The sequence below is a fragment of the Choristoneura fumiferana genome, chromosome 21 (genome assembly GCF_025370935.1).
Source record: "Choristoneura fumiferana chromosome 21, NRCan_CFum_1, whole genome shotgun sequence".
Taxonomy (NCBI): domain Eukaryota; kingdom Metazoa; phylum Arthropoda; class Insecta; order Lepidoptera; family Tortricidae; genus Choristoneura; species Choristoneura fumiferana.
Genome location: NC_133492.1, coordinates 13,923,294 through 13,950,241, shown reverse-complemented (window position 1 = coordinate 13,950,241; position 26,948 = coordinate 13,923,294). Strand labels below are relative to the sequence as shown.

At 38.3% G+C, this 26,948-nt stretch overlaps 3 protein-coding genes across 3 annotated transcripts; 2 read left to right on the top strand and 1 right to left on the bottom strand.

Annotated features, from left to right (window-relative positions):
* Positions 1–15: 15 nt before the first annotated feature.
* LOC141439893 (ubiquitin-like modifier-activating enzyme ATG7) lies at positions 16–15,493 on the bottom strand. Its single transcript, XM_074104320.1, is given in 13 exon segments — positions 16–229; positions 628–665; positions 668–705; positions 707–916; positions 8,553–8,668; positions 9,469–9,630; positions 10,523–10,711; positions 11,735–11,890; positions 13,066–13,210; positions 13,899–14,005; positions 14,345–14,803; positions 14,965–15,160; positions 15,247–15,493. Coding segments are annotated over 13 exon segments (2,049 nt in total). The 5' UTR covers positions 15,441–15,493; the 3' UTR covers positions 16–190.
* Positions 15,494–17,103: 1,610 nt separating this feature from the next.
* On the top strand, positions 17,104–19,086 carry LOC141439892 (uncharacterized). The gene is made up of 3 exons (XM_074104319.1): positions 17,104–17,288; positions 17,940–18,749; positions 18,942–19,086. Exons 2-3 carry the CDS (start codon positions 17,975–17,977, stop codon positions 18,989–18,991), a joined length of 825 nt encoding a protein of 274 aa, XP_073960420.1. The 5' UTR covers positions 17,104–17,288; positions 17,940–17,974; the 3' UTR covers positions 18,992–19,086.
* Positions 19,087–20,115: 1,029 nt separating this feature from the next.
* Positions 20,116–25,440, top strand: LOC141440004 (uncharacterized). Its single transcript, XM_074104462.1, is given in 4 exon segments — positions 20,116–20,458; positions 20,620–22,004; positions 25,173–25,298; positions 25,300–25,440. Coding segments are annotated over 4 exon segments (1,980 nt in total). The 3' UTR covers positions 25,426–25,440.
* Positions 25,441–26,948: the final 1,508 nt, after the last annotated feature.

Below are 26,948 nucleotides of genomic sequence, written 5' to 3'. Positions count from 1 at the left end.
AATATGTAGAGGTATGATATAAAACGTATATTTTATAGTGAGCCAGCAAACGATTATCACATTGCAACAGATATACTGTATTCTTAAAGCTTCACATAAAGCTACATTAACAATAACGAATAAATAAATACCCTCACGTGTATTAAAAATATTCGAAAACTTGAGGTTATTTTTAAAAGCACTTGTTGCGTTAGTCTTCATCGTCGTCTTCATCCGAAAAAGTGAGGATCTGAAAACAATAAAGAAACCATTTTAGTGGCGTCAATCCATTAAAGAAATAGAAATGGCTATTCTGAGTTCAAGTGTTAACCCCTGGGTTAAAAAGTGTCAAAATATATGAGCTGTCATCCCTAAGCCAGAATGGTTTAAAACGAATCTAAGAGGTAATATTATGACACCTCATAAAGTATCAGGCAGCGTCATCTGCCCTACTTATTTTGAAACCCGTGCCACATGTGACGGCCGATAAAACCCAAGAATATATCTAAGGTTTAGGCTACGCGAGCCGAGGTTCGTGAGCATTCCTACCAGCTTCATTTCAGAGGGAAGCTGTCCCCCCTACCCTTACCTCGCTACGCTCTTATCCCAACACACATAAATATTTCAAACAACCACAAATAAACTCACATCAGTCATTTCCGCCGTAAGTTGCAACTCGGAAAGGCAGTAACTTCCTCCAAGTAGCTGCCACTGTTGAGCACCTTGAACAAACTCTACTCCTTCTTTTCGATATTTGTCTATGACAGTGTCGGAGCATGCAATGCATTGCTTGAATTTGGCACAGGTCGGAGCAACGCTCTGGTAAGAGTGCAAGAAACCACGGATGGAATGTGGGATGGGCCCCAAAACACCTTGGAGGTCAGCGGGGATGTTTTGGGTGTCCTCAGACAGATTGCATAGTGCTGGGGCGTGTATTCTGTAATAGGACAGAAGTAATAAAGTAATTAATACTAAATATGTATTGTAAATAGCATAGTAAAAGAGAACAAGTAGGCTCACTACGAACAAAAGTACATCGCACGGCTTAAATGTATGCGCGCCGGTTGGCGCCGGTACGCACGCACCCGCGGCACGATAATGCTTTAAGGAGATGCCGCCGAAGATAATTTAAGGAGGATTGATTAAGTTTTCTTTAGTCAAGGCTGCGCTGCTGCCGGCGCCGTAAGTTTCGATTTTAGCTCGCTCGTCTTGCGCTCGCTTCGCGAGATGATCACCTTTTACGTTCGCGTACTCGTACTTACGTATTTTTTGTATTAGGAATAGTTGTAGGTAAATCCTACTAATGTTAAAAATGTGAAAGTTTGTGTGAGTGAGTGAGTGAGTATGTTTGTTACTTCTTCACGCTGAAACGGCTGGACGGATTTGGATGAAATTTGGCAAAAAGTTAGTTTATAACCTGGATAAAAACATAGGATACTTTTTATCCCGATATTCCCACGGGATAGGGATAAAATCTCTAAATAACAACCGCTGGGCTTAGAGTCATGAAATGTGGTACCTACCTATGTAGGTAGCTGGACGTCTGGAATAACACATAGGCTACTTTTTATCCTGATGTTCCCAGGGCGTAAGGATAAAATCTCGAAAAAACAACCACAGGGCTTAGAGTCATGAAATTTGGTAGGTATGTAGGTAGCTGGACGTCTGGAATAACACATAAGCTACTTTTTATCCCGATGTTCCCACGGGATAGGAATAAAATCTCGAACTAATAACCGCTGGGCTCAGAGTCATGAAATTAGGTATGTAGATAGCTGGACATCTGGAATAACACATAGGCTACTTTTATCCCAATATTCCCACGCGATAGGAATAAAATCGCGAAATAACAACCGCTGGGTTTGAGTTGTCATGAAATTTGGCATGGGTGTTTTAATTAAACGTCAATGAAAACCACGATGTAATTTTAGGGAATTCCCACGAAATTTAATAAAATCCCGGAATTTCAATTCAACTGCTGTATCTTATGATTAACGCGTGCGAAGCCGCGGGCAAACGCTAGTTAGTGTATATAAGTGTACTGTAATAGTTTCGTGGAAGGACACATAAAAAATAATAGATACCTACCTACCTATACATAATATAGCTATAGTAAATAAAGTAAATTGGTAAAAAAGTTGATTGGCCCTATTATGTGCAGGTAAACATGCAGTCGCCATCACTGTTCCGGCGAATTTATAAATAACATTTTTAATTTAGTAAAATAATAATAATATAACGGCATTCGAGATAAACTTGTATAAAACTGCCAATATTTTAAATTATGATTTTTTTTTGTTGTCCAACGCAAGCCTATTTCTGCATGAAAAAAACCGGCCAAGAGCGTGTCGGACACGCCCAAAATAGGGTTCCGTAGCCATTACGAAAAAAATAAGTAATATTTTTCGTATTTTTTGTATTTTATACGGAATCTTCCAAGTTTACCCCTAATGATTTTAAAAGACCAATCCGACAATAATATTATAGGGTTGGATGAGAAAAAAAAATCACCCCCACTTTACGTCTATGGGAGGTACCCTAAAATAAATTGTTTTTGATTTTTTTATTGTACCATTTTGTCGGCATAGTTTACATATATATCCGTGCAAAATTACAGCTTTCTAGCATTAATAGTCCCTGAGCAAAGCCGGACCGACGGACAGACAGACAGACAGACATGGCGAAACTATAAGGGTTCCATTTTTGCCATTTTGGCTCCGGAACCCTAAACAATTACGAATTCTATTCCGATAGCCTTTGTTATGAGTTGCTTTACAATAACTAAATAATCAATCATTTATTTAATTTTAAATAATACTTTAGGTCTTATTATAAGTGACAAAAATGCTAAATGATGTTCTTCAATGCTACACAGAGAATAGCCACAGCACAACACCCTCTTTCGGGAAAAACATGCACCATAGTAAAATCATCTCTTAATCCGAGTTTACTCTAGTTGGGTAAAACATGCACCATAGTAAAATCATCTCTTAATCCGAGTTTACTCTAGTTGGGAAAAACATGCACCATAATAAAATTATCTCTTAATCCGAGTTTACTCTAGTTGGGAAAAAGTAAACTAGTGCAAGTTAGTTGCATTACTTGCGAGGCCGTAAAGCCAATGAGTTTGTAATGGTCAATCGAGCGCCACAATGTAATGCAACTTCCTCGATTTTTCTTGCAAGTCTAAACTCGGCTTTAGCTTTGATGTCGATTTTAGGGACAACCTGCATGTACACTTACAGTCAAGCTCATAACCAGCTTAACCTCCTAGTACTTTGTTGCAGTGATAAACAGTAGGTACGGGGACAGTGAAATATTTCAACTTAGACGAACTTGTGACGAATTAAAAAGGGGTTCAGCTTCTGAGTTGAACTGTATTATATGTAGAATTATGAGTATGGTCCTTGTATGGTCATTACTGTGTGGTTTATTAAGGATTGGCATTATAGCACTTACGAAACGCCAGTGTTGCCATGCGTGGCGCGCTTGACAGAGCCTGAGATCTGGACGCGGAAAAGCGATCGTCAATTGTCAGTTTGTAAAAGAAGTCTGGCCCGAGTCGACAGTCTCAGGAACTGTTACGCGTTTCTTTATTATTTAGCTAGGCTTTCCTTAAGTTATTGTGAATCGTTATGATAGCTGCATTTCTAAGATTTCAGTGAACGAGTGTCGTATTGTTTTGGTTTTATCTTGACCACAATTAGTGGACTTTTGTTAGTTCTTCAAAATAGTTTCATTCTCTGCCCGAATCCCACTTGTTATGCCCACATTGATCATGTTACGGTCGGATCCCGGCTCTCTAAGTCCTATCTTACGACATCAGAAGTGGTCCGAACGGGCAAATGAAACTAAATTTTCGTATATCGTGTGAAATTGTGATTGTGCTAGTTACGCGCAGTGACATTATCAGTGTTTTTTTACTTATTTTAAAACAATATCGAATGAATGCAACTGCCCTTTATATTGATTGCACACAATCTTTGATACTAACACGCATAAAATGTGGTTAAATTTTACGTTAAATCGGAAAATAGTGTGATTTTACAAAGAATTTAATTTTTTTTTCGTCTCGTTATTGTAATCGTTAAAAAAAAAGTTAAAGAAATTTAGTACATGCAGTCATGCCATGTTTTTTGATGTGACGGTATTCTTGTGTCACACTTGTGTGTTTATTCGTAATTATGTTATGAAATGTACAAGCGTGGTAATTTGAAATCTGTGATGATATTAAAGTCAATTTTGTGTTTTCTTTTTCATAAAAATGCGTCGAGAGTTTAAATCGCATTTAGTTACGTTGGCAATGCTTCTAGTCTGTCAAGAATGTCTCTTTGCAGCCAGATTAAAAAAAAAAGTTAAACGTCAAAATCACTGTGTTTGTTTACAACAAAGTTAAGCCGGTAAATTTGGAATATTAATTACGTAATTTTTAGTCGGTGTAAACTATGAATAGTGAAGTTTTTTGTAGCGATCTATTTTGTAGCGCACGAAGCATTATTTGCGGTTACAGGCAGTATGAATGACGAGATGGATAAGGTAACAACGGAAATTTGGTGAGTTTTCTTTTTATCATTCGGCTCTATTTTAAACTTATTTTTCTTTCACTTGGTTCTCCGTTTAACCCAAGAGTTGTGTTAAGTGAATTGATCAGTACTGAGAACATTCGTTTAGCGTAAGAAATTATACTTTGCTGGTAATATAATTACGCGTAAGAAATCGTAAGCTCATGGGTTCAGTCTTAAGCGACTGGTTGCCGAAAACAAAAACAATGAGTTCATTCTATACGCCACACTTAGTAAGTGTATTTAGAGAACTTTATATTATGAATATGGATGTGGTACATGTTACTCTTAAGGACACTTGAGTCACCAATGCATTGTGGTCACGCCTTCATACAACAGTGGTTGTATTTCAACCAATGTTACCTATTTGCATTAAAAATATCAACAGATAGAACTAAACATTTAATACGACCCTTACCTAACCTTTATGTGACCTGAAATTAATGTGAATCTGGATAATTAATGCTTCTTTTCATGGTTGTGATGTATAGATTGGATGTTATTTAAAGCATATTTAGCAAAACTGAGCTTGTTACCCCAGAAACCTTGAGTATTTAACATGTTTGTTTTTAGCTTATGTGGTACCTCAATAACACATTTGAGAGTGTCATGGTGTGATATCTTTGATGGGTATTAGCAAAGATTTTTGTTTAGTTACATGACAAATCTTATTTATTTTAATTTTTGTAAATTTCACTCCTTAGTAAAAAAGAAAGTTTATGTGGCTCATTGATTTATTTGAGTTTTGTCTTTTGCCGCGATTTCTGTGCAATGTGAACTTTTGTGATATCAAATAATGCAGTTTTGTGTTGCTTGTGAGTAAAGAGAGATTACAGAGAGTTACTACAGACTAAATTATTGCTACTACTAACAAAATCAAGTTAGTACAAACAATATTACTGTACTGCTACTGTAAACAACATAAAGTCGCATCTGCAATGCCCTGGTGTCGCGGATGTTTGTGGGTGGTGGTGGTCTACTTGCCGTCGGGGGACCCACTTGCTCCTTTGCCGTCCGGTCGAGTAAAAAAAAGGAAAAAAGAAAAGAAAATACAAGTTACTAATGTTTTTTCCACTACAATCAACTTCTTTTCAAGAGTCAATGACTTGAATAAAGAGAGTCAATGATTTGGGTATTGATGAAAAGGGGGGGATGACTTTTTGTAGTCACTTAATTTTTTTGAGAGCCAATACAAAAAAAAAAAAAGTGTTGCTGCTTGCAATCAACTACATACCGAGGTCTGTCAGTAGCGAAAAAAAAAAAAAAAAAAAAACCAATCGCCATGCTAAGTTTACACAACTGACAAATCTATGTTGAATTACTTCAAATATTGAAACAGGATAAATCATTCAATTTAATGCAAAAATAGAACTTAGCTTCTTATCAGGAAAACATCTGCGTTGTCAAATTAATGATTCTCAGTTTCTGAATTTAATAAAAAAAAAAACTGCTGAATGTGTTAGCTAAATAAACTGACATTGTTTTATTCAAGTTTCTTTATAAATGTGTGACATTTGCTATCAAAAACTTAGCAAATAATGAATAGTGTTTTGTTGGTTTTTTTTTGAGTTGAGTTACTGTACTTTACTGTGTTTGGGTTACATACAAGGCTTTATGCCGAGTAATCTGGTTATAATTATAACAACATAGCCTTTTTTTATTCCGAACTGGTAGTTTATTTCTACTATTTCTGTGTATTTTGTTATAAAATGTCTATAAGTTCTGTGTGTCTTTTGGCATGAGCCTCCTCCAACTGCCTCCATTGCACTCTGTCAGCTGCAGCTCTGGTCTGGTGTGGCCCCAAGGCTAGGCGGAGGTTGTCTTCCTTTCTTGTTGGTTAGAGTATGGGAGTGATCTGGTTAGGGCACAGGTTTTTGAGACCTAGCTATGTGTGATTTGTGCAATTCACTTTTTTTCTATTAGTGATATAGGTACTGAAATTGATTGACATTGTGGAATTGCTAATTAATCAATAGAAGCTGGGAACTCCTCATAATTTTTGCTCTGAGTGCGTATGGTCTGCTAATGTTATTTTTGTTTGTCAATAATGGTTTTCTGTAAATAATTAACCATTTCCTGAGAGGTACTGGATAATGATGATATTTTGTCTTGCAATCAATTTGATAATTTTGTTGGTTGGTGGACGGACACAGATATTGATGTAGATAGAGTTATGGCAGCAGAAGGAAAAGACAAATCTGATCAGCTGGATATGAGAGGGTGCGGTTTGGTATTAATGTTTTAGAATGAGATAATTGTGGTGTAAGGGGATCTAAGCTTAAGCCTCACCTGTAAGTTTGCGACCGTTTGGAGATGGTGCTGGACGGTGTGAGTGTGGCAATGGCAACTTGCAACTGGCAAGTGATTCAGATTATTTGGAAAATGTAAGATCTTAAATTCATGTTGAAGATTTCTGTATTGTAGAGTATCTGTTGGAGCTGTTGTTTTCTAACAATGTTACAAAAAAAAAGTATTTTTACCTATTGAAAAAAAAGAGTGGTGGAGTCACAGGGATGACTCTGAGGAAAGTCACAGGGATGACTTATAGGAGAGTCACAGGGATGACTTATAGGAGAGTCACAGGGATGACTCGTAGGAAAGTCACAGGGATGACTTTTAGGAGAGTCACAGGGATGACTCATAGGAAAGTCACAGGGATGACTAGTAGGAAAGTCACAGGGATGACTTGTAGGAGAGTCACAGGGATGACTCGTAGGAAAGTCACAGGGATGACTGGTAGGCAAGTCACAGGGATGACTTGTAGGAGTCACAGGGATGACTCGTGGGAAAGTCACAGGGATGACTGGTAGGAGAGTCACAGGGATGACTCCTAGGAAAGTCACAGGGATGACTGGTAGGAAAGTCACAGGGATGACTGGTAGGAGTCACAGGGATGACTCGTAGGTAAGTCACAGGGATGACTGGTAGGGAAGTCACAGGGATGACTGGTAGGGAAGTCACAGAGATGATTTGTAAGAATGTCACAGGGATGACTAGTAGCGGAGTCACAGGGATGACTCGTAAGAGAGCCATAAGAATGAAAGGAAAAGAGAAAAATAAAAATGGCTGCTGAAATAAGCATGACTGGTAGTTAAGTCACAGAATGGAATAATGGTTGGTTCTCTCTCTCTCTTTCTGTCTCTCTCTCGTTTTCACTCATCTTTAAGTAATACTATACGGAATTTATCAGAATAATGTCTAATACTATTGTTACTGATTTTGATTTGTGTGTGTGTGTGTGTGTGTGTGCGTAATTTTATTTTGTTTTGTGTGTGTGTTGTGGTCAGAAGTGGCCGAGCGAATATTATGATGCTATTGTGTCGATTGTTGCAGATTAAACACACGAGGACGTGTGTCTTGTAGGATGGCCGTGTAGAATTATGAGTATGGTCCTTGTATGGTCATTACTGTGTGGTTTATTAAGGATTGGCATTATAGCACTTACGAAACGCCAGTGTTGCCATGCGTGGCGCGCTTGACAGAGCCTGAGATCTGGACGCGGGAAAAGCGATCGTCAATTGTCAGTTTGTAAAAGAAGTCTGGCCCGAGTCGACAGTCTCAGGAACTGTTACGCGTTTCTTTATTATTTAGCTAGGCTTTTCCTTAAGTTATTGTGAATCGTTATGATAGCTGCATTTCTAAGATTTCAGTGAACGAGTGTCGTATTGTTTTGGTTTTATCTTGACCACAATTAGTGGACTTTTGTTAGTTCTTCAAAATAGTTTCATTCTCTGCCCGAATCCCACTTGTTATGCCCACATTGATCATGTTACGGTCGGATCCCGGCTCTCTAAGTCCTATCTTACGACATATATTTAACAACCCGTGCATCATGCACACAGCATTTTTAAAAAGATGCACTAGCTTTTTCGGAATGTGTTGCGCCGTAAACGTGCGTTAATGAAACAGGCGTCGCCTGTGCCTATAAAAATTCGCCTTGTACATATCTAGATTCAACTAAAGGTACCTAACCCCACTTCCTCAAACACGTGTAAACAAACTGGTAGGCACCTCAAGGGATGTTGCAATAAGCCCACTAGGATCTCGACGGCTAGGGCGCCAGCGATGGCCGCCACCCCCGGTCTCGTCACCGTGCACTGCTGGTCCAAAGTCCGGTCTTTTAACGACTGTAACAAACAATCATACGTCCAAAAATTAATACCTCTTGCATTATATTCACTAATTGGAGTTGTCTATTTTTTTTTTACAAAGTATAGTAAATCGAAAACCATTTCGGGATAAATGCTTTTTAAAACGTTTTCTGTAGTTATTGAATTTCAGTATACATAACTTAATTAATTTATCACATAAGAAATAGCCCCTTATTCAGAGAGGAGGCCTGTGCCCAGCAGTGGGCGTATATAGGCTGGGATGGATAAGAAATAAGCACTGAACTTCATTTGACTTTGAAAACTAGGACGTAGGTAGACGATCCAAGTTGAACTTTATTCTGTGAGTTTATGAAATCTTCACAATTTAGGTACTCGTTAATTCGATTCGGACCGGCAATCTGACATATGACCTCAAGGTCATGACAGTACAGTTCCAGAACATCACATTCTTGACAGTTTACCACTTCACCCTGGTGACTGGTGCTCAACATGCGTATTGACTTTTCTATACCAAAAAATAATACACAGCATGAGTACTTTTTCTTTCACAATCCTAATTGCGCTAAGTATCCACGGATGACGTAGTGGGAAAAAGGTGAAATTAGACTTAAGCCGCATTCACATTTATCTGTCGTGTTGTGTAGTGGTGCTCTGTCTCTGCCTCTCTCTATAGCTTGTGTGCGACACAACATAAGCCATCACAATAACACACTGCATCAGATAAATGTGAACGCAACCATATAAAATGTATGAAACCGATACCGTTTTGATGCGTCACGACACAACACGACAGATAAATGTGAATGCGGCTTTACATTTCCCGGCGCAGTGACGTCATTGCAGAAGTAGCAGCCGAGTGCAGCGCCGGGCAGATACGCGTTCGCGGTCGCTGGGGCGTTCGGGGCGGCGGCGGCTGAGGGCGCCCCGTGCCGCATCACCAGGTAGCTATCGAAGCCTAACGCTGCGTTTATTACTATCTGGAAACAAATTACATAAACATAATTAGGTCGACAAGAGGCAGATGAAGTCTTCGCCCTTAGGTTATCAGCATCCCTAAAATTCTCACAAAGCGCCCTGCCTGCGTCTGTGTTATCTGATCGCTACAATCTGGCCGTCTTCAAATCTAGTGTGAAAGAGCATTTATCAGGCGTGGAGCACGAGAGTGAGAGGGACGGTACGATATGAACTTCGATTTTCTAATTTCGTAGTAGCCCCCCAGGTTTTTTACGTCCACAGTCCGATTTCGTCACTTTCTCAACTTGTCCATGCAGAATGATGTCATATGATTCACTGTTCTGATTCGCCAATATTCCTATACTTATCGTAATTTCCTATCTATTTTTCAGGGCCCGATCTAAAGAGGGCAAGCAGGGCAAATGCCCTAAACGGCAAAAAATTAAGGGCGGCAAAATTGACTTATTCCTGTTTTTCAACCTCGCCATGAGGTAGCCACCACAGTTAGTGTATAATAAAGAGCGGCGAAAATTATCTTCCTAAATAGCTAGACCGAGCCCTGTCTATCTTGTCTACATTCTTATATGGTCCACAGTCTAGTCCTATTTCGAACACAGTGCCTACTCGTCAACATTACTTGAAGGGTCCACGGAAAGAACATGCCTAGTCACCTTTTTTTAAAATTGAGATTTTAATCTCAAAATGTAGAGCTCACAAAGTACTATGACTTACCACTGAATTAAATAATCTGAAAATAATATAAAATCTATTTTTTTATCTTTTAAATAAATAGTAACCACAGTAATTGTTCGTGATGACCTTTAAACCGATATAACTCAAAAAGTTGCTTAGGTGACTAGACACGTTCTAACCGTGGACCCTTCACATGGCTTGACTAAATTTTCCACGGCATACCTTTCCATAATGAGCAGCGATGAGCGTCGGCAGCCATCTTGCTTCCCGCGTGTCGAGCAGCAAGAACACGGCGTCATGCGACGCGATCAGTTCCCTGAGCCGCGCGACGCCGGCCTCCGCTTCGGGCCGCAGGGACTCGCCCACAGGATGACCCGGCATCGGGATGTGCAGGGCAAAGCCTTCGCTTTTCTGCCAAATAAAGAACGGAGTCTAAGAAAATTTGTTTTTTACAGATAATTCGTTCCACTCCACATTTTATTCTGACTGTTAAATGCGACAGTTTGTTTGTTTTACTCTTTCACGCCAAAACAGCTGGACAGACTTGGATCAAAATCTGATATGTAAATAGCAAGCAGTATCAGTCTGTAATACTTACACAAGGACACACCATCAGAACAGTGAGTGGAGAGTAAGAGCCGGTGAAATTACTGGCACTTGAGGTATCCCATCTTAGGCCTCTAGGTTGGCAACGCATCTGCAATACCCCTGGTGTTTCAAAAGTTTATGGGCGATGAGCAAAAGGTACTTACAACAGTGGGTAGTATCAGACTGAGTTACTTACAACAGTGGGCAGTATCAGACTGAGGTACTTATAACAGTGGGCAGTATCAGACTGAGGTACTGACAACAGTGGGCGCGTCAGACTGCGATACTTACAACAGTGGTCAGTATCAGGCTTAGGTACTTACAACAGTGGCCGGATCAGACAGAGGTACTTGCAACAGAGGGCAATATCAGTTTGAGGTACTTACAACATTGGGCAGTATCAGACTGAGGTATGTACTTACAACAGTGGGCCGTATCAGACTGTGGTACTTACAACAGTGGGCGTATCAGACTGAGGTAAGTACTTACAACAGTGGGCAGTATCAGACTGAAGTACTTACAACAGTGGGCAGTATTAGACTGAGGTACTTACAACAGTGGGCAGTATCAGACTGAGGTACTGACAACAGTGGGCGCGTCAGACTGCGATACTTACAACAGTGGTCAGTATCAGGCTTAGGTACTTACAACAGTGGCCGGATCAGACTGAGGTACTTGCAACAGAGGGCAATATCAGATTGAGGTACTTACAACAGTGGGCAGTATCAGACTGAGGTATGTACTTACAACAGTGGGCCGTATCAGACTGAGGTACTTACAACAGTGGGCGTATCAGACTGAGGTAAGTACTTACAACAGTGGGCAGTATCAGACTGAGGTACTTACAACAGTGGGCAGTATCAGCCTGAGGTTGTCAGCCGCAGCTTGCGCTTTGGGCCGGCCTTCTGCGCAGTCAGCGTGCGTGTACAACACCTGCCGCGTCGGGTTCGAGTACGACACCTTGCCATTGTCCACGAATGTTATGTGGCGGAAGCCCCACGCCTGGGGAAAAGTAAAAGGCTTTTCAATAGAATCTAACAACCTTGTAAACAAACATTTGTTTGTGTTTGTATGGTCAGCTGACATTGACACCTACTTGTCTATGTCCCTAGTGATGTGAATACTCTTTAAGAAACTTGAAACAGCAAGTTGCATTACACTGCGGCCCTCAATTGATCACTTCAATCTCGTAAGCTTTGTGGTCTCGCAATGTATTGCAACTTGCAATTAGACTAGGCTTAACAGTTAAGTCAACTTAGGTTTGCGCAGTGCAAGATTACAAAAGTGCAGATTAAATGACATAACAAATAATTAAAAACAAATTCAAATTCACAAGCGCCATGCTATAAATGTAATAACATTTATTCAGATGATTGAGTTGATTAAAGTTAAAACACAATAGTTTTGACAAGCCATCTACATAATATAATGAAGTGTATTATAAAGCCTCTCGTACATGCACCTTATTTGAACAGCTTGAGAGTAAACCTACTCTCATGTGACAATGTCATAATGATTTTCCTTAGATGGTGTTTCCTGGCATTACGCCGTTATCAAGACATTATTTATTATTGAAAGAAAAGGATTGGACGTTATATCTGCCAATACAAAGGTTGCCTGGAAGATATCGGTCAGAAGTGATAAGGCCACTTATTGCTTACCTTGTAATTTTTTCTCTGTGTACCTGCTTTTTCTATCACTTACATTGTACTGTCTCAAAAGATAACCTAACCCACAAAAAGTTACAAAACCCTAACATTGTCATTTTATAGATTAATATCTTAAAAACGGCTGAACCGATATTGATAAAACATGTCTAAGAACCATCGCTAGAAACCCTGCTTTCAAATGAAAAAAAAACGCATTCAAATCAGTTCATCTGTTTAAGAGCTACGGTGCCACAGTCAGACAGACACATACAGACATACAGAGACACATAGCGGTCAAAGTCAAAGTCAAAGTCAACGTCGTTGCGTCGGGGGTTAAAAAAGATAAGTACACCAATGACTATCAACAATGCATATATAATGAATCATAAGCAAGAATGTTACACAGCTATGCGTTGCGCTTCATTTTTGCAAAGCGACGTGAAATGGATTGTTTACTAGGTTATGTACCTACTTGACTTTTTAAGATAAATCAAAAATTCTAAAACGTATAAACAAATGTATAATGACCAGTAAGTCCCTTGCCACGTGACAGCCTAGAGTGCCAGCTCCTAGAAGCAGGCACCTGGTGGTTTTCATCACCTCCACGTCTATATCGGGCACCAGACGCCATTTCATCAGTTTTATGTTCAAGTCTGAAGACTCTTCTGCTAACCTGATGATAATAAGTTTGATTTATAACAAGAATTATAGGTAAACCGCCATAAGCACGACCTGAAGTACAACCTTGTCTCATTAAGCCATCATTGTGTTCATCAAGGAAGCCACTGGGACGTTTATTGTGAAAAGTTTCTGCAGGCCGCGCTTATAGCGGTTTACCTATATCAGAAGTATTTGAAATTACTTTGCTTAGGGAATCAGGAACAAACATGGCGCCGTGAGAGCTTGATGCCCACCGTTATCAAGTTTTTTACTTTACCTATTGACCTCACTGTCTGCTGGTCACATGGTCAATCCTTTAACAATGTCTTTGCAAACACTAACAATTAATAATTTTACATTTCACTATGCCAATGTTGCATGTACACTTTAGGAAACTGAATGATATACCAGGGTGGAACCTTTTCATAATCAATTTCCCTGATTTCTTTGGCAAATGTATGGGATGAACATGACATACTAGCACAAAGGTCCGACCCTGGTATGCGATTCAATTCCCTCAACTGTATGTCCAAAAAGAGAGTAACCATGTTCTTGAATGACTGGCTAGCTAGACATACAGGGTGCATTGGAAGTCCAGGAGGAAAGCCTTTGACCGACAGTGGCATACCATTACAGGTTAAAAAAAAATTGAGTATGGGTATGGAATGAATAAGTTAAATAACACACACTGTTTTTCTTACTTAATAGGGTCCATGGAGGCAGACATGTTGGCTAGCTTGGGGCCGAAATTTCCGCGATCATTTCTCTCCCACCCCACCCAGCCAGCACTCTCCGTTGCTTGGACATTCTAAAAATCAAAAATAGTTGGTAAATAAAAATTTTGAAAATACATTTCTATTATACTGCCATTCACCCATTTCTGGCATACTAAACAAATATGAAGCACTTCAATTAATTGTTGTCCTTAAGTAAGAAGTAAAGTTATATTATTGATGCAAATTAATTCATACAAATTAATTAGTATGTATTTACCTAAGCTGCCTGTAATTTTTTTGCAAGTTGTAAGGAATTAAAATACCATTCATTCATTCATTAATAAAAAAACCATGAAATGAAATAAATTATAAAAAAGCATGTAATTTATGGAAATTCTCTAAATTACAATAAATATTAAGCAATATCTTACTTCAGGTGCAGTCACAGTGAACACCAGACTTCTATCAACAGCGCCATTGACATGACAGCGCAATCCTATAACTTTGATATCATTCTTGGTTAAGAATGGACAGTGCTCCAGTAGAGCTGCCAGGAAAAGCCTCATGGGCCACCCTGGATTTGAAGTATTACTAGGATCCGCAAACACAAAGTAAGCATTTGATAAATCAACACACAATTCATTTTGTACAGGTAACTTTGGATCTAATACTTCAGCCAAAGTTTTCAATGCTATATCATCATTTTCTTTGAGTATGATGAAGAAATTTTTCTGCAACAGATCAAAGCTTTTGTAAGCTTGTGCAAGGTTTTCTAGTTGCTTGTTATTGAAGTGCGTTGTTATACTACTGCTTGGCTCTTTGAGGTACACTGTGGGCTGGCTCGGTGCAGGATAGGCAAACCAGTAGTAGTAGTGAAACTTTTTTAAATCCTGCAAGAGAATGTTCTAAAATTTACTCAACATTTCTGTTAGAAACTGGTGTTTTGTTCTAGTCTTAGCCACCAGAAGTATCTTAATTGTAAGGCCATAGATTAGCAGAGTACAAACAAAGAGATAACTTGTTTAAACTTTAATATCAAAAAATAACTTACAGCAAAGGATATTACTATAAAATTTGACAACACACTGGGTTTTGTAATCCATATTTTTGTCTTTATATTCGTCCACATTGCTTCACCAACACTGTTCAGCAAAGCAGCCTTATCTGTATTCTTGAACTCTTCAATAGTATTCTTGTTCATTATTGTTCCCGTAACATTTTGGTACAATTGTTCCAAGTCAGGTGACCTAATACAATAGAAAAGAATATTGTTTTTTTATTTATGCTCATTATTTTTAATGCAGATACACAAATAACGAAAATAAATACAAACTTGTTAAATGAAGTCCCGTCGACTTCGAAGACTGTCCCGATGTCTTCTCGGTAAGTAAACCGCCCATTAATTTGTTTTACAGTTTCGTTTAGTTTGTCGACTTCCAATTTCACCTCGGTAAGTGTGTGCCAGAAAGAAGGATGAACGAAAGACATAAACGGGACATACTGAATGATTTCACTTTTCGAAGTCATTGTGATGGTGTTGAATGTAATTATTTGAAATGCAGTGCTTTTTGTGCGTAGCGTACAGCACTCCCTATTATATACTATAATCTTTGCAGCAGACAGCAGTTACCAGTATACACACTCATCCATGGACAGCAGTACAAACGAACGATACACACGGACTGTCACGGACGGTTGACTGACATTGACAAACGGAGACCGATTATATGTCAAAATTGACAGTTATTGAAGGCATCTTATGGTACTATTGATGTGATTAAATCTAGTATTTAGTATTTATTTATTTGGCAAAAAACATAAAATACATAAGGCCTTATTCTAATAAGTCTTGTAAATCTAATAAATCTTGTAAATCTAATAATTCTAATAAATCTTGCTTATGAATGAAAAGTTATGGAATACAATGGAATAAAAGTTATTCCATCCATTTCCATCATACTTGACCACTACTTGGGGACCAGTAATGCTCGACCCTATACTGCTCAGCCATCACTGTACGACCTGATAATACGAACTCATTTTGGATTATAATTATCAAGTCGTACAATATTAGGTCGTGCATTATTAGGGTGTCCAAATTTTTGCTCGGCCTGTTAATGCTCGACCTGTTATTGTACATCGTTATAATCGGAATTCAATCGAATGGAATGACCATAGATTTGTGTTAGGTCCAATGAGGGCTATCGCGAATGAATTCACCGCTAGAGGCGCTAGTGTAGCGTGAGGTCTCCGAAATGTCAAATCTCATAGTTTTTGGGTGAGCTACGCGGGTTTATTTATAATTAGATCAATTTTGTGAATACTTTGCATTACCTGAAATTAATTATGGCAATTATGCGTTACGGGGCAATGAATGTCTGTGTTTTGAGACAGTTTTGTCTTTCGGAAACTTTTGTCCTCCCTTTTTTTCCGAACAAAACGGGACTTAGCCACACTGTGGTAGCTGGATATTTTATGGTACGGTTTTAAGGTGTTTTAAATATGATTTTAATCTAAACTTTGTGTTAACGCCCGTAATAACAGACTCTGAAAGCCACACTTAAAAACCTCATGCAACAGTGCGCCATCTAGTGAGACAAAAAACGATAGCCTCATTGTGACCACAATGCGCGAGCCGAGCGAGCGTAGCGAGCGTGCCGCGGCAGCGGCCGGCGAAGCGCCAGGACCAAATTAATTTATTTTCAACTAAATTTATTAATATTCGGTGTACACGAAAAACATGATCAATCGTGCGAATGCTTTCTGTCAAAAGTGTGCTCCGATTATTAGGTCGTACAAAATCAGGTTGTCCAATAGCACCTTGAACATTATCGGTACAGGGTGATAAAGCTCGACCCGTGTTCCAAGTGACATGTGATTGAATTATCAGGTCGTACAAAATCGGTCGAGCATTGTCCAGGTCGTACAATAACTACACCCCACTACTTGACCGGCCTACGTTGACTTTTTTTTTTATAGCTTCACGCTCTTGGCGCATTTAGCCAAACGGGGAAACGGAATTAGATATGGGAAATGCGTAAGGATCGGAATTTAATCATAGTTAAAAATTAGTATGTTTCAGTCACACTAAAAACTCAGTTTTTCAAACCAAAGACAGCAAGATTTCACATAGTTTTAAATAGGTAGCTGGCAGTTTGGATTTAAATTTATTAACACACTTTTTTAAAGAATAAGTGGCGAAAAACGACCAGAAAAATAGCTCATTCTTTGATTTTTAAAATGGAGGAATGTCAATACTCAGAGTACTAAGATTTTTTTGGGATATTTCTTACATAAGAAATTATAAATATAAGTTTATTTTCATGTAGGGTTGCTGTTTACGTTTTGGGCAGTAAAATCCAAATTATTGTGAATGTAAGTACCGCTCTCGTGCAGTTCTTTGATTAAATTGCGTCTTATACCTACTTGTATTTACTTAAAAATAAAATTAAAATATTCGGGTGTGTATCAGTACTTACCTTACTACTTTGAGACATTTAGTTTTTTTTTTACATTTTGTAAAACCTTTCCTGCACTGTAGATATAGCTTGTTATTCTTGTAAAGTCTTATCCATGCAATTGTGTTTATTCGAAACCCAACCCACACACAATGTATGGTTTCTGCGTTCGGGTGGGACGTTACGGAGGTGGGGTAGGTACAATAATCCGCGGATGGAACAACTGAAACAATTAATTAAGAACTCTTAGGCTGACATTAAGCTACAATATTCCTAACTGATGTATTAGGTATATGCCTATTATTTATCCCGAGAAATTTCAGTTACGGCTAATAGGTAGGTACTTTATACAGATCATCATCATCATCATCATCCCAGCCTATATACGTTCCACAGCTGGGCACAGGCCTCCTCTCAGAAAAAAGGGCTTGGGCCATAGTTCCCATCGCGGGCCCAGTGCGGATCGGGAACTTCACAGGCACCATTACTTTACAGATAGGCAACTTTTTTAATGTTAGTGTCATAAAAATTGATCATTCTTCTATTTGTTGGCTTTCTATTTTCATAGACTGGTTTTGACCCGCTCGAGTATAATTCACACAGATGGCAATAAATTCAATTGAATTCGGTCATGAAAAGAAACGATTGAATTCTGTTTATTCTACAAGCTCCAAAGGGAGCAACGTCGCGAGATGTCGACTCATAAAGTTCAATTTCACTGGCAATAGCAGCAGCGTAGCCAGTGCGGCCAGCAGGCGCCAAAAGTTCAAGAACGCTACTCGAACTCCCTACCACGGCGGTGACAAAGTACAATTGCTATCGCACCTAACGGAAAAAAAGTTATACAGAAAGACAAATTTTGTCTCCTCTTTCCCCCTGGCTGCAAAAATTTATAAAGCGAGCTCTGATGAGTTCAAGTTGAAGAAGAAAAGTAAAAAGAACAAAAAATCCGTCCTGACCCTTCCAAACGAACCCAGCGTGTTGCCTCAATCATGTACAGTCAGCGACATGAACGATTCCGAATATTTGAGAGCAAAAGAAGATAAACCAAAGAAAAGACTTTCGTTGCAGAACAAAAAAATAACACGGCGGAATAATTATGAATTTTATGACAGAGATGCTAAGTACTGCTCTCAAGTGAATATTGATTTAGATTGCAGTTCTACTGACATCATAAAGAACTTCAAAGGCGACTGCAAAAAGAATGGAAAACATGTATATAATTTGAAAATAAATAATGATGAAGATGTGCAACCGCATGACGTCTGGGCTGTGTTAAGAAATATAAATAGATTTCAATTCAATCCCTCGCCTCCCATGTCTGAAGATAGCACAGCATTACCGAAGAAGAAGAAGAAGGGAAGCGTAAAAGATCGAGGTTTGTATCATTTAAATTTGTGTTACCGTCTTCAAGTGACGTTATGGTTTTGTGGTTTTTTCTCTGGTAGATTTAGTAGGCAGGCAGTCTGGTGTAGTAAAACTTTAGAGTAGTCTAGTAGGTATGCATGTCTATACTAGACTGCTGCCGACTAAGTATATTTATAAACTGATTAAACTGTTAATCTTTCAGCGTTTTCGAGACTTGTCGAACTGAACAATATGCGTATATATCAAGTATAGATGTTGATAGTAAATCTAGATCTAGTTTTTCTCAGTCGACAATTATAGATCGGATAACTGTTATCGACAATGAGAGTGAAATAAACGAGGCACGTAGAAAACTACAAAAAAAGGAAACAAAGCCACGATCGCCAAAAAGCCGGCACAGAGGAGAGAAAGTCGTAAAAAATAAAACTCGGAAAAATAATTTAAGAGCTATATGTTTAACAAATAATGACGCTAACCAGGGGTCTATCAAAACTAACTCTAAACCTAAAACAGGCTGCGATAATAATGACTCGCTCATATTAAGTAATGTTATTCGAAAATCGCCAAGCTCAGATGATTTGGATGGTTCCTTATATAACGATGATGACTGCTTCAGAGATTCATCTTGCGTTACTACGGATATTGGGTTTATAACTCCCTCTCGCTCGGAATCTAAAAACTGTATCCCTATCCAAAAAGGTAAACTGATTAAAGTAGATTACCATTGTTACGTATTTAGATTCTCTAGGAAGTGAAAATTAAACAAAATTTTGGCTTTCAGACAAAGATAAACCTAAAACACCGCTGGCTCCTATATCATATCCGAAAATGTGTGGAACTACCAGGATTGTGTCGCCGAGTAAAAGACCGGAATCAGCGTTGTCGAAGAGACTACAGTCCCCGGTACGAAAACCCCGTCTAGTGACAACAATGCCTAGCAGCAGCCAGATGCCCAAATTAACTCAAATAGAGATACGTAGGCGACTTGCTACTATAAAATTTCCATTAATAATTTTGGGAAAAGATCAGGTTAGTTCAACGATCCAAGTAGAACCTTATGATCATCCGCAGTTTAATGGACTTGATAATCATATCTGGCCATTCATGCTTGGTTGGTCGAAAAAGAAATAATTCAAGTGAAACCTGAAGATGAAAGGAGTTCTGCCAAAACACGCTACAGTAGCTCCAGCTCTAAAAAAACTAATTATTTATTTATTAATAAACATGCTGTTAAAGACAAAAGAAATCTTTCAGCAGATAAAAAACCTTTGATTTACAAAAAGAAGGAAGCGAATCAAACAAATGTAAATAATGAAAGCAAGGTAGAATCTTCGGAAGAATCGAAATCAAAACCAATCCGTCAATTCAGAGATAAAATGTTGAAGCTATTGTACAAAAAGAAATCTTATCAAAGCGTTGAAAATAGTGGCCAGGGTGATGTAAGCACTAATTCAACTAAGAAACTTAAACCTGGGCCTAGGGCTACAAATGCAAATGAAAACAATAAGTTCGAGTACATCAAACCGGCGTCATTTAAACAAAATATAAATGTAGCACAAGTTCCTTTGGCACCTGGGAAATTGTTAATGCCTTCAAAACCTTTATGGGGCAAAGCAAAGTGGGCCAACGATTTCGTGGAGAACGTAATCAAGAAGATAAAAGCTGGCACGTATTATAACAACGAAATTCAGGAGGATTCAAGCCGAAGCGAACATCATGGTAATTTATTTAATTTTTGTGTAAGAATAGTTTAGTGTAGATGCCACAATGATTTTAAATATTTTTTCAGAGTCTAAAGAAGTATCTATTCAGACGGCAGCATCAATACAAAATACATTTGATATTTGTGGAGATTTAACCCCTAAAATAACTATACAAAGAAAAAAAAGAAACTCTTGGATATCTGCCTGGGTTTGATAGTGATTTACCACAACTCGAAGTAAAATCTATGACCAGAAATCAAATATCTGTTAAACATTGCGTTACCAACGTGATGTTCCAGTTTGATGTGGCTCTTCCTTTTGAATCCGAATCAATTATGGGAAACATCAAACGATCGATGTCTTGCATACCTCTGTCAGTAACCGACAGCAAAACGAGAATATTCAAATGCAAAGCTAGGATCGTTAACGCTATGCTTCCTGCAGAAATTTGTACCATAATTCCAAAAGTTATAAGCAAGTTACAAAACCCAGATATGAAATTTGCTTTACCACCAGTTCAGAAAGATATTGTGAACGCCTGTCTGTCTACTATATCGGAAATGCCTACCTTTGAAGTACCAAGTTCTATTAAAATTCCACTTTTGTCTCATGTTAAAATGACAATGGAATTAAGATTACTTGCTAATGGGCAATTTCTTAAAAAATCAAAGCCCTCTTTAAGAAAACCTGACTATTGTAAGAAAAAATGCGGCATAACAACAATGGAAATACAGCGAGCAATAGAACTGCTTCCGAAACCACTGATAAATTATCATTATTTCTTAGAAACGCATCCAGCTTCACCGTTACATCTTAATAAATTAACTGTAGAAAAGACAGTAGAACCAGAAACGATCAATTTCTGCACAGATTTAGTGCCCTTACATACCGAGAAAAACCTTGTATCATTATGTCATCCACTGATTAACATACAAATGATTTCGGGCTCTAAATCAAATAGCGCGTGTACTGACATAGTACCTTTATTGCCCGGTATTAACTCAATATCACTGACTCAATCTTTACTGAATAACTTTTTGAAATTCGTGTTACCAGGGTTGCCTACTTCCATGTCAGCATCTGATTCAATGCGTTTACCCTCATTTATGTTGAAAATATTCAGAAATAATGTCATTCTTAATTTTAATGTCCAAGAAATTAGTAACACTGTGTCGATTAATGCAAAGAATTATAAAATCGACTCATACAACACCCTTTCAAATTTTATGTCTCTTAAAAGCAAAACTCTGGAGCCTAGTTCGTCTCTTAAATGCATTGAATATATAAAGAATGTTGATAACGAAAAGACTAAAGGAAAGAAAAATCAGAATGACAATGCATCGTCTAATCCTATTGTTCCTAACAAACATAGGAAAAGGAAGTTCGTACGTCTTTACAAGAAATGTAAGTCCACATCACATATCTCGGCTGAGAAAATGTGCACGCCTTTGAATAGAATAACAAATTTAGAAGAGTTCTTCCAAGCACTGGGCGCTTCGAAATTGCTATCCAGCGTCATGGATGGATATAGCGGGAGGAAAATCTTAGCGTCCCTAATCGAAGTAAGCATCAAATCAACTTCAGTCTTTAAACAGTTATTTTAATATCAGTGTGCGTACACATACGGTCACGAGCGTTAATTTGGGACCCTATAAGTGAAAAAAACCTTTGAATTGTCATAAAAAATGTCAGATATTCGATCTTAAGTGGATACCAAATTAAAGCTCGTGATCTCATAATTTTACGAAAAGTCAATCAAGTAGGTACAGTCACGTCTAAAAATATGTATACAAAACAAGGTGGCATAAATATGTAGTCATACATTGTATCAAAAATATTTATCTATTACTGACACCAAAAAATTGTATTCATTAAACTTTTTCAGTATTATGTAATCACAAAATGCTTCAGAAAGTTGCATACTTAAATAAATTCCATTTAAATGTATCCGCCTCGTAGGCAAAAATAAGTATACACGAATGGGTTCCATATACATATAACCACACCAATTTGGCAAATATTTGTATACGCCGTTTGATTCATAAATATGTAAACACGATTTGATATTTTGATTCGTTTTGAAGAATTACTGTTTTGTTAAGATTACATGTCTGTCTCTTTCGTAACCTGCATGCGGGCAGGGACATACATACTACGAATCCATACTCCATTAAAATAATATTATATACTGGTGACCCGTTCCGGCACAATATGGTTACGGTATACATAGACACCGTGAATCACACTATTTATTTGTGAAAACCGCATCAAAATCCGTTGCGTAGTTTGAAAGATCTAAGCGTACAGACAAAAAAAGCGACTTTGTTTTATACTATGGAGTGATGAATTGAAAGTAACTCTGTCTGTTCCGGTATCACGTCGAAACCGACTGGTTTCGACTGTCAAGGGGCTGAACATAGGGTACTTAGTTTTTATCTCCAAAAGCAACCCTTAAGGGGAGAAAATGGGGATGAACTGACTGGAGTGAGCTGGATGAAATTTGGTATGGATATATTTAATTTTTTATACACCATCAAGATCACCAAATACTTGGAAACGTCCAGAGTGGTCATTAATATCGACTAAGCCAAAGCGATCAAGTTGTTCGGGTCATCCACTGAGGACAGATCCACTAAAGCATCTATAATTTGCAATCTTTAATCATAGTCATTTTAATTATAGATCTCTCACTCATCGTACGAAACACAGTAGCAGGACTAGCCAGCTCCTGCTTCACGTCGATATTCTGTGAGAGTGTGGTACTACCCCGGTCGAGCCCGCCCATTCGTACTGCAAACCAAGAACTGGCTACAGTGCGGCTCTACCACTAACAATTAACAATATAATTAAAATAAAAACAAAAAAATGCTTAGTGCACCTTTCTGAGAATGACCCTAAACTGAAATACTCAATATTTACAAGTCAATTCAATCTAAGGACTGTCAAGTGCGTCATAGAATAATCGTGAGATAGACGTATGCAGTGACAAGTCCGCACTGTTTTCGTGAATTGTCAAATCAGTTAAATATACAACTTACGATTCTATGCCAGTCAGACAAGGTTTGTTGTTGCAGTCTGGATACATATTTATGAATCAAACGGCGTATACAAATATTTGCCCAATTGGTGTGGTTATATGTATATGGAACCCATTCATGTATACTTATTTTTGCCTACGAGGCGGATACATTTAAATGGAATTTATTTAAGTATGCAACTTTCTGAAGCATTTTGTGATTACATAATACTGAAACAGTTTAATGAATACAATTTTTTGGTGTCCGTAATAGATACATATTTATGATGAAAATGTGTGGCTACATATTTTTCAATTTTTTTTGTGTATACATACTTTAGACGTGACTGTACTTAGTTTTACAGAAAAGTACCCGAGTGATCGAACCGAGCTTCGCGGTAGGCCGTATTGGGTAACGTTTCTAACGCTCGCGATCGCAATCGAATGACAGATTTCGCATAACTAACCGTAATTTGATTGCGATCGCGAGCGTCAGAAACGTTAGGCAATACACGGTCTCAAATGTCGAAACGAAATAATGAGGGTTTTCACCGAGGCGAAATATCGCTAGATGCTGTTAACCCTTTACCAGGCCCCTTAGAACTAGCGTGTCTTCATACGTACTTTATATACTGTTACAACCGTATTTAACGCCTTGTAAAAAATGTATTTACGAAAGTCGGAGATGTTCTTTTAAACCAGAAATAAAAATGTTGCTTACGGTTATCCCATCGCCTGTCTAAGTAATTAACTGTCATACTCGATTTTGTCTTATTATATTCTTGATCAGGCGAAGGGATATATTCCTCCCACATCTTATTCTTCAGGGAAAGTCTTTAAAAGGAGATTTTACAGCTAGGTAGTACATGAATTCGCTCTAGGTTGAACACAAAAACAGTTTTATTACTTAGGCGAGTTTTAATGACACGACAAGACAATTTACCGGGCCATGGGAAGAATAGCTCTCGCACAGTTAAACTCTAATAAGGCCATGGGATAATGTCAACCCACATCCTAATTTTGGTCATACACAAAAATGCATGAATATTTAGCTATGTATGCTAGAATATTTATTTATGTTTAAGATTACATTACCTTTCAACAATTCAAAAATTGTTCGATCTATGTACTTCTGTTTCATAGAAATTAAGGAAAGTGTTCCAATTTCTCCGTAGTTTACTGAAATTAGAGTTCAAGTGAATCTAAACGGCTGCCAAAGATATTACGCGATTTAAAAGCGTGTTGTGAATGAAGATCATAAAATACTATTTTCAGGGATCGACGAAATATTTTGTAGGAGGTTTGGAGTTAAAACCTGACTACGGTAACCGATATAAGATGTGGGAGGAATATATCCCTTCGCCTGGTAAAGGGTTAATAAATCGTGACGTGAGGTCCGTTTGACGTTTGCTCGTGATTGGTTAAATATTTAAATGAGCCAATCGCAAGCAAACGTCAAACAGACGATACTAACGCCATCTAGCGATATTTCGCCTCTGTGAAAACTCTCATTTGCATGAGGTTTTACAAACATGGGGCGGCTTAAACGGTATTGCACGCGAGCGTTTACAGCTAGCGGCGGGTTTGACTGACTGATATAGACAGACATAAAAAAAAATGATTTAGTAAAGGTCTTGACAGACGGACGGACGAACAATTAAGTGAAAAAAGCCGTTAAGATCCGAAGAAAATCTAGACTTATTCACTTTTTCAGATGAAAAGTTGGATAACTGATATTACCCCAAGACAAGCGCTGATGGTTTTATTACTGGCCAACAAGAAAGATACGTCGAATTTGGTACGATTCCGACCAGTTATCCTGCAAGGTATAGCGGTGAACCCGAATTACTCGAGCAAGTGAATTAGATATGGAAATAGAAGTTATTGAGAGAGAAAAGTTCAATAAACTTACAGAGGTAAACCTTCGTGAACTACCTAACCTTTATTATAGCTTGGCAAGCTTGTGATTGTGAGTCACACTCGGTGGAACCATGTTGCAGTCAGCATTTGCTGCACTTTTTTTTATATGGCTCTGTCCATTGGCTGTAATATTGGTCATTTTTAGATAAATAAAAATTATTCTTATTCTTAGAATATATTTAGCAGGTTGACAGTTTGATGCAGCAGGGCTACTACGAAACTAGAAACTCGAAGTTCGTATCGTACCGTCCCTCTCGCTCTCGTATTAAATAGTGTAAGTGTCAGAGGGACCGCACGACACGAACTTCGAATTTCGAGTTTCGTTGTAGCCCTGCAGTATGTAATACTCAATGAGGGCTATCGCGTATGAATTCGCCGCTAGAGGCGCTAGTGTAGCTTGAGGTCTCCGAAATGTCAAATGTCATAGTTTTTGGGTGAGAGATACGCGGGTTTATCTGGGGGCACGGCAGTGCCCCCGCCAAGTCGAGCATTTATAATTAGAATAATTTTGTGAATATTTTGCAATATCTGAAATTAATTATGGCACATATGCGTTCCGGGGCAATGAATGTCTGTGTTTTGAGACAGTTTTGTCTTTCGGAAACCTTTGTCCTCCCTTATTTCCGAACAAAACGGGGACTATGCAACACTGTGGCATGCTCGATATTTTTATGGTACGGTTTTAAGGTGTATTAAATATGATTTTAATGTAAACTTTGTTTTCACGCCCGTAATAACAGACTTTGAAAGACATACTTAAAAACCTCACGCAACAGTGCGCCATCTAGTGAGACAAAAACCCGACTGCCTTAAAAACTAAAAGGAAGAAAATAAGTCTAGTGGTCTAGAACTCTTGTCAAGAAGCTCATTTAAGCGCTGTACGTAGTGAAAACTACAATTTTAGAAAAACTTAAATATACTTACACATACTTACAACTGCAATTTTTTATATGTATATTTTCAGTCTATTAGCTAGTTTTTGACTTCATCAAAAACACGATTGCTGACAAAACCTCGATAGATTATTTTTTTTTGAAAAAGAGCCTTCGTTTACACGTTAAACCAAATATTATAAAAACTATTATGAATATCACACAAAATTTGCTTTATTAAATAGTTTTTAGTAATTTAGATTTATGCTTCATAGATTTTCAATAGGTGAGTACATCAATCATACCAATTTATTCGTCTTTGGCAAAATAAACGGTTCTAGCGCGCGGCGGCGGCCCAAGTATTTCCCAGTCGCCGTACACGCGTGTACGTAGTCGACGACGGACCTGTGCACTTTTTTCTAACGCGCTAGTACTACTTTTGAGAGCAATAATATGGGATCGCAGTATTAAATAAAGTAAGCGAAAGAGGAAACGCATAAGTGAACTCAGGCACTATGAGAAGCATTAGAGTACCAACGAAGTACCTACCACACACTAATCGACTGGCCGGTCGGGCCGAGTCAGCAGGGCTACTACGAAACTCCAAACTCGAAGTTCGTGTCGTGCGGTCCCTCTTATCTCGTACTAAATAGTATAAGTGTCAGAGGGACCGAACCCACGATCTTCGAGTTTCGTAG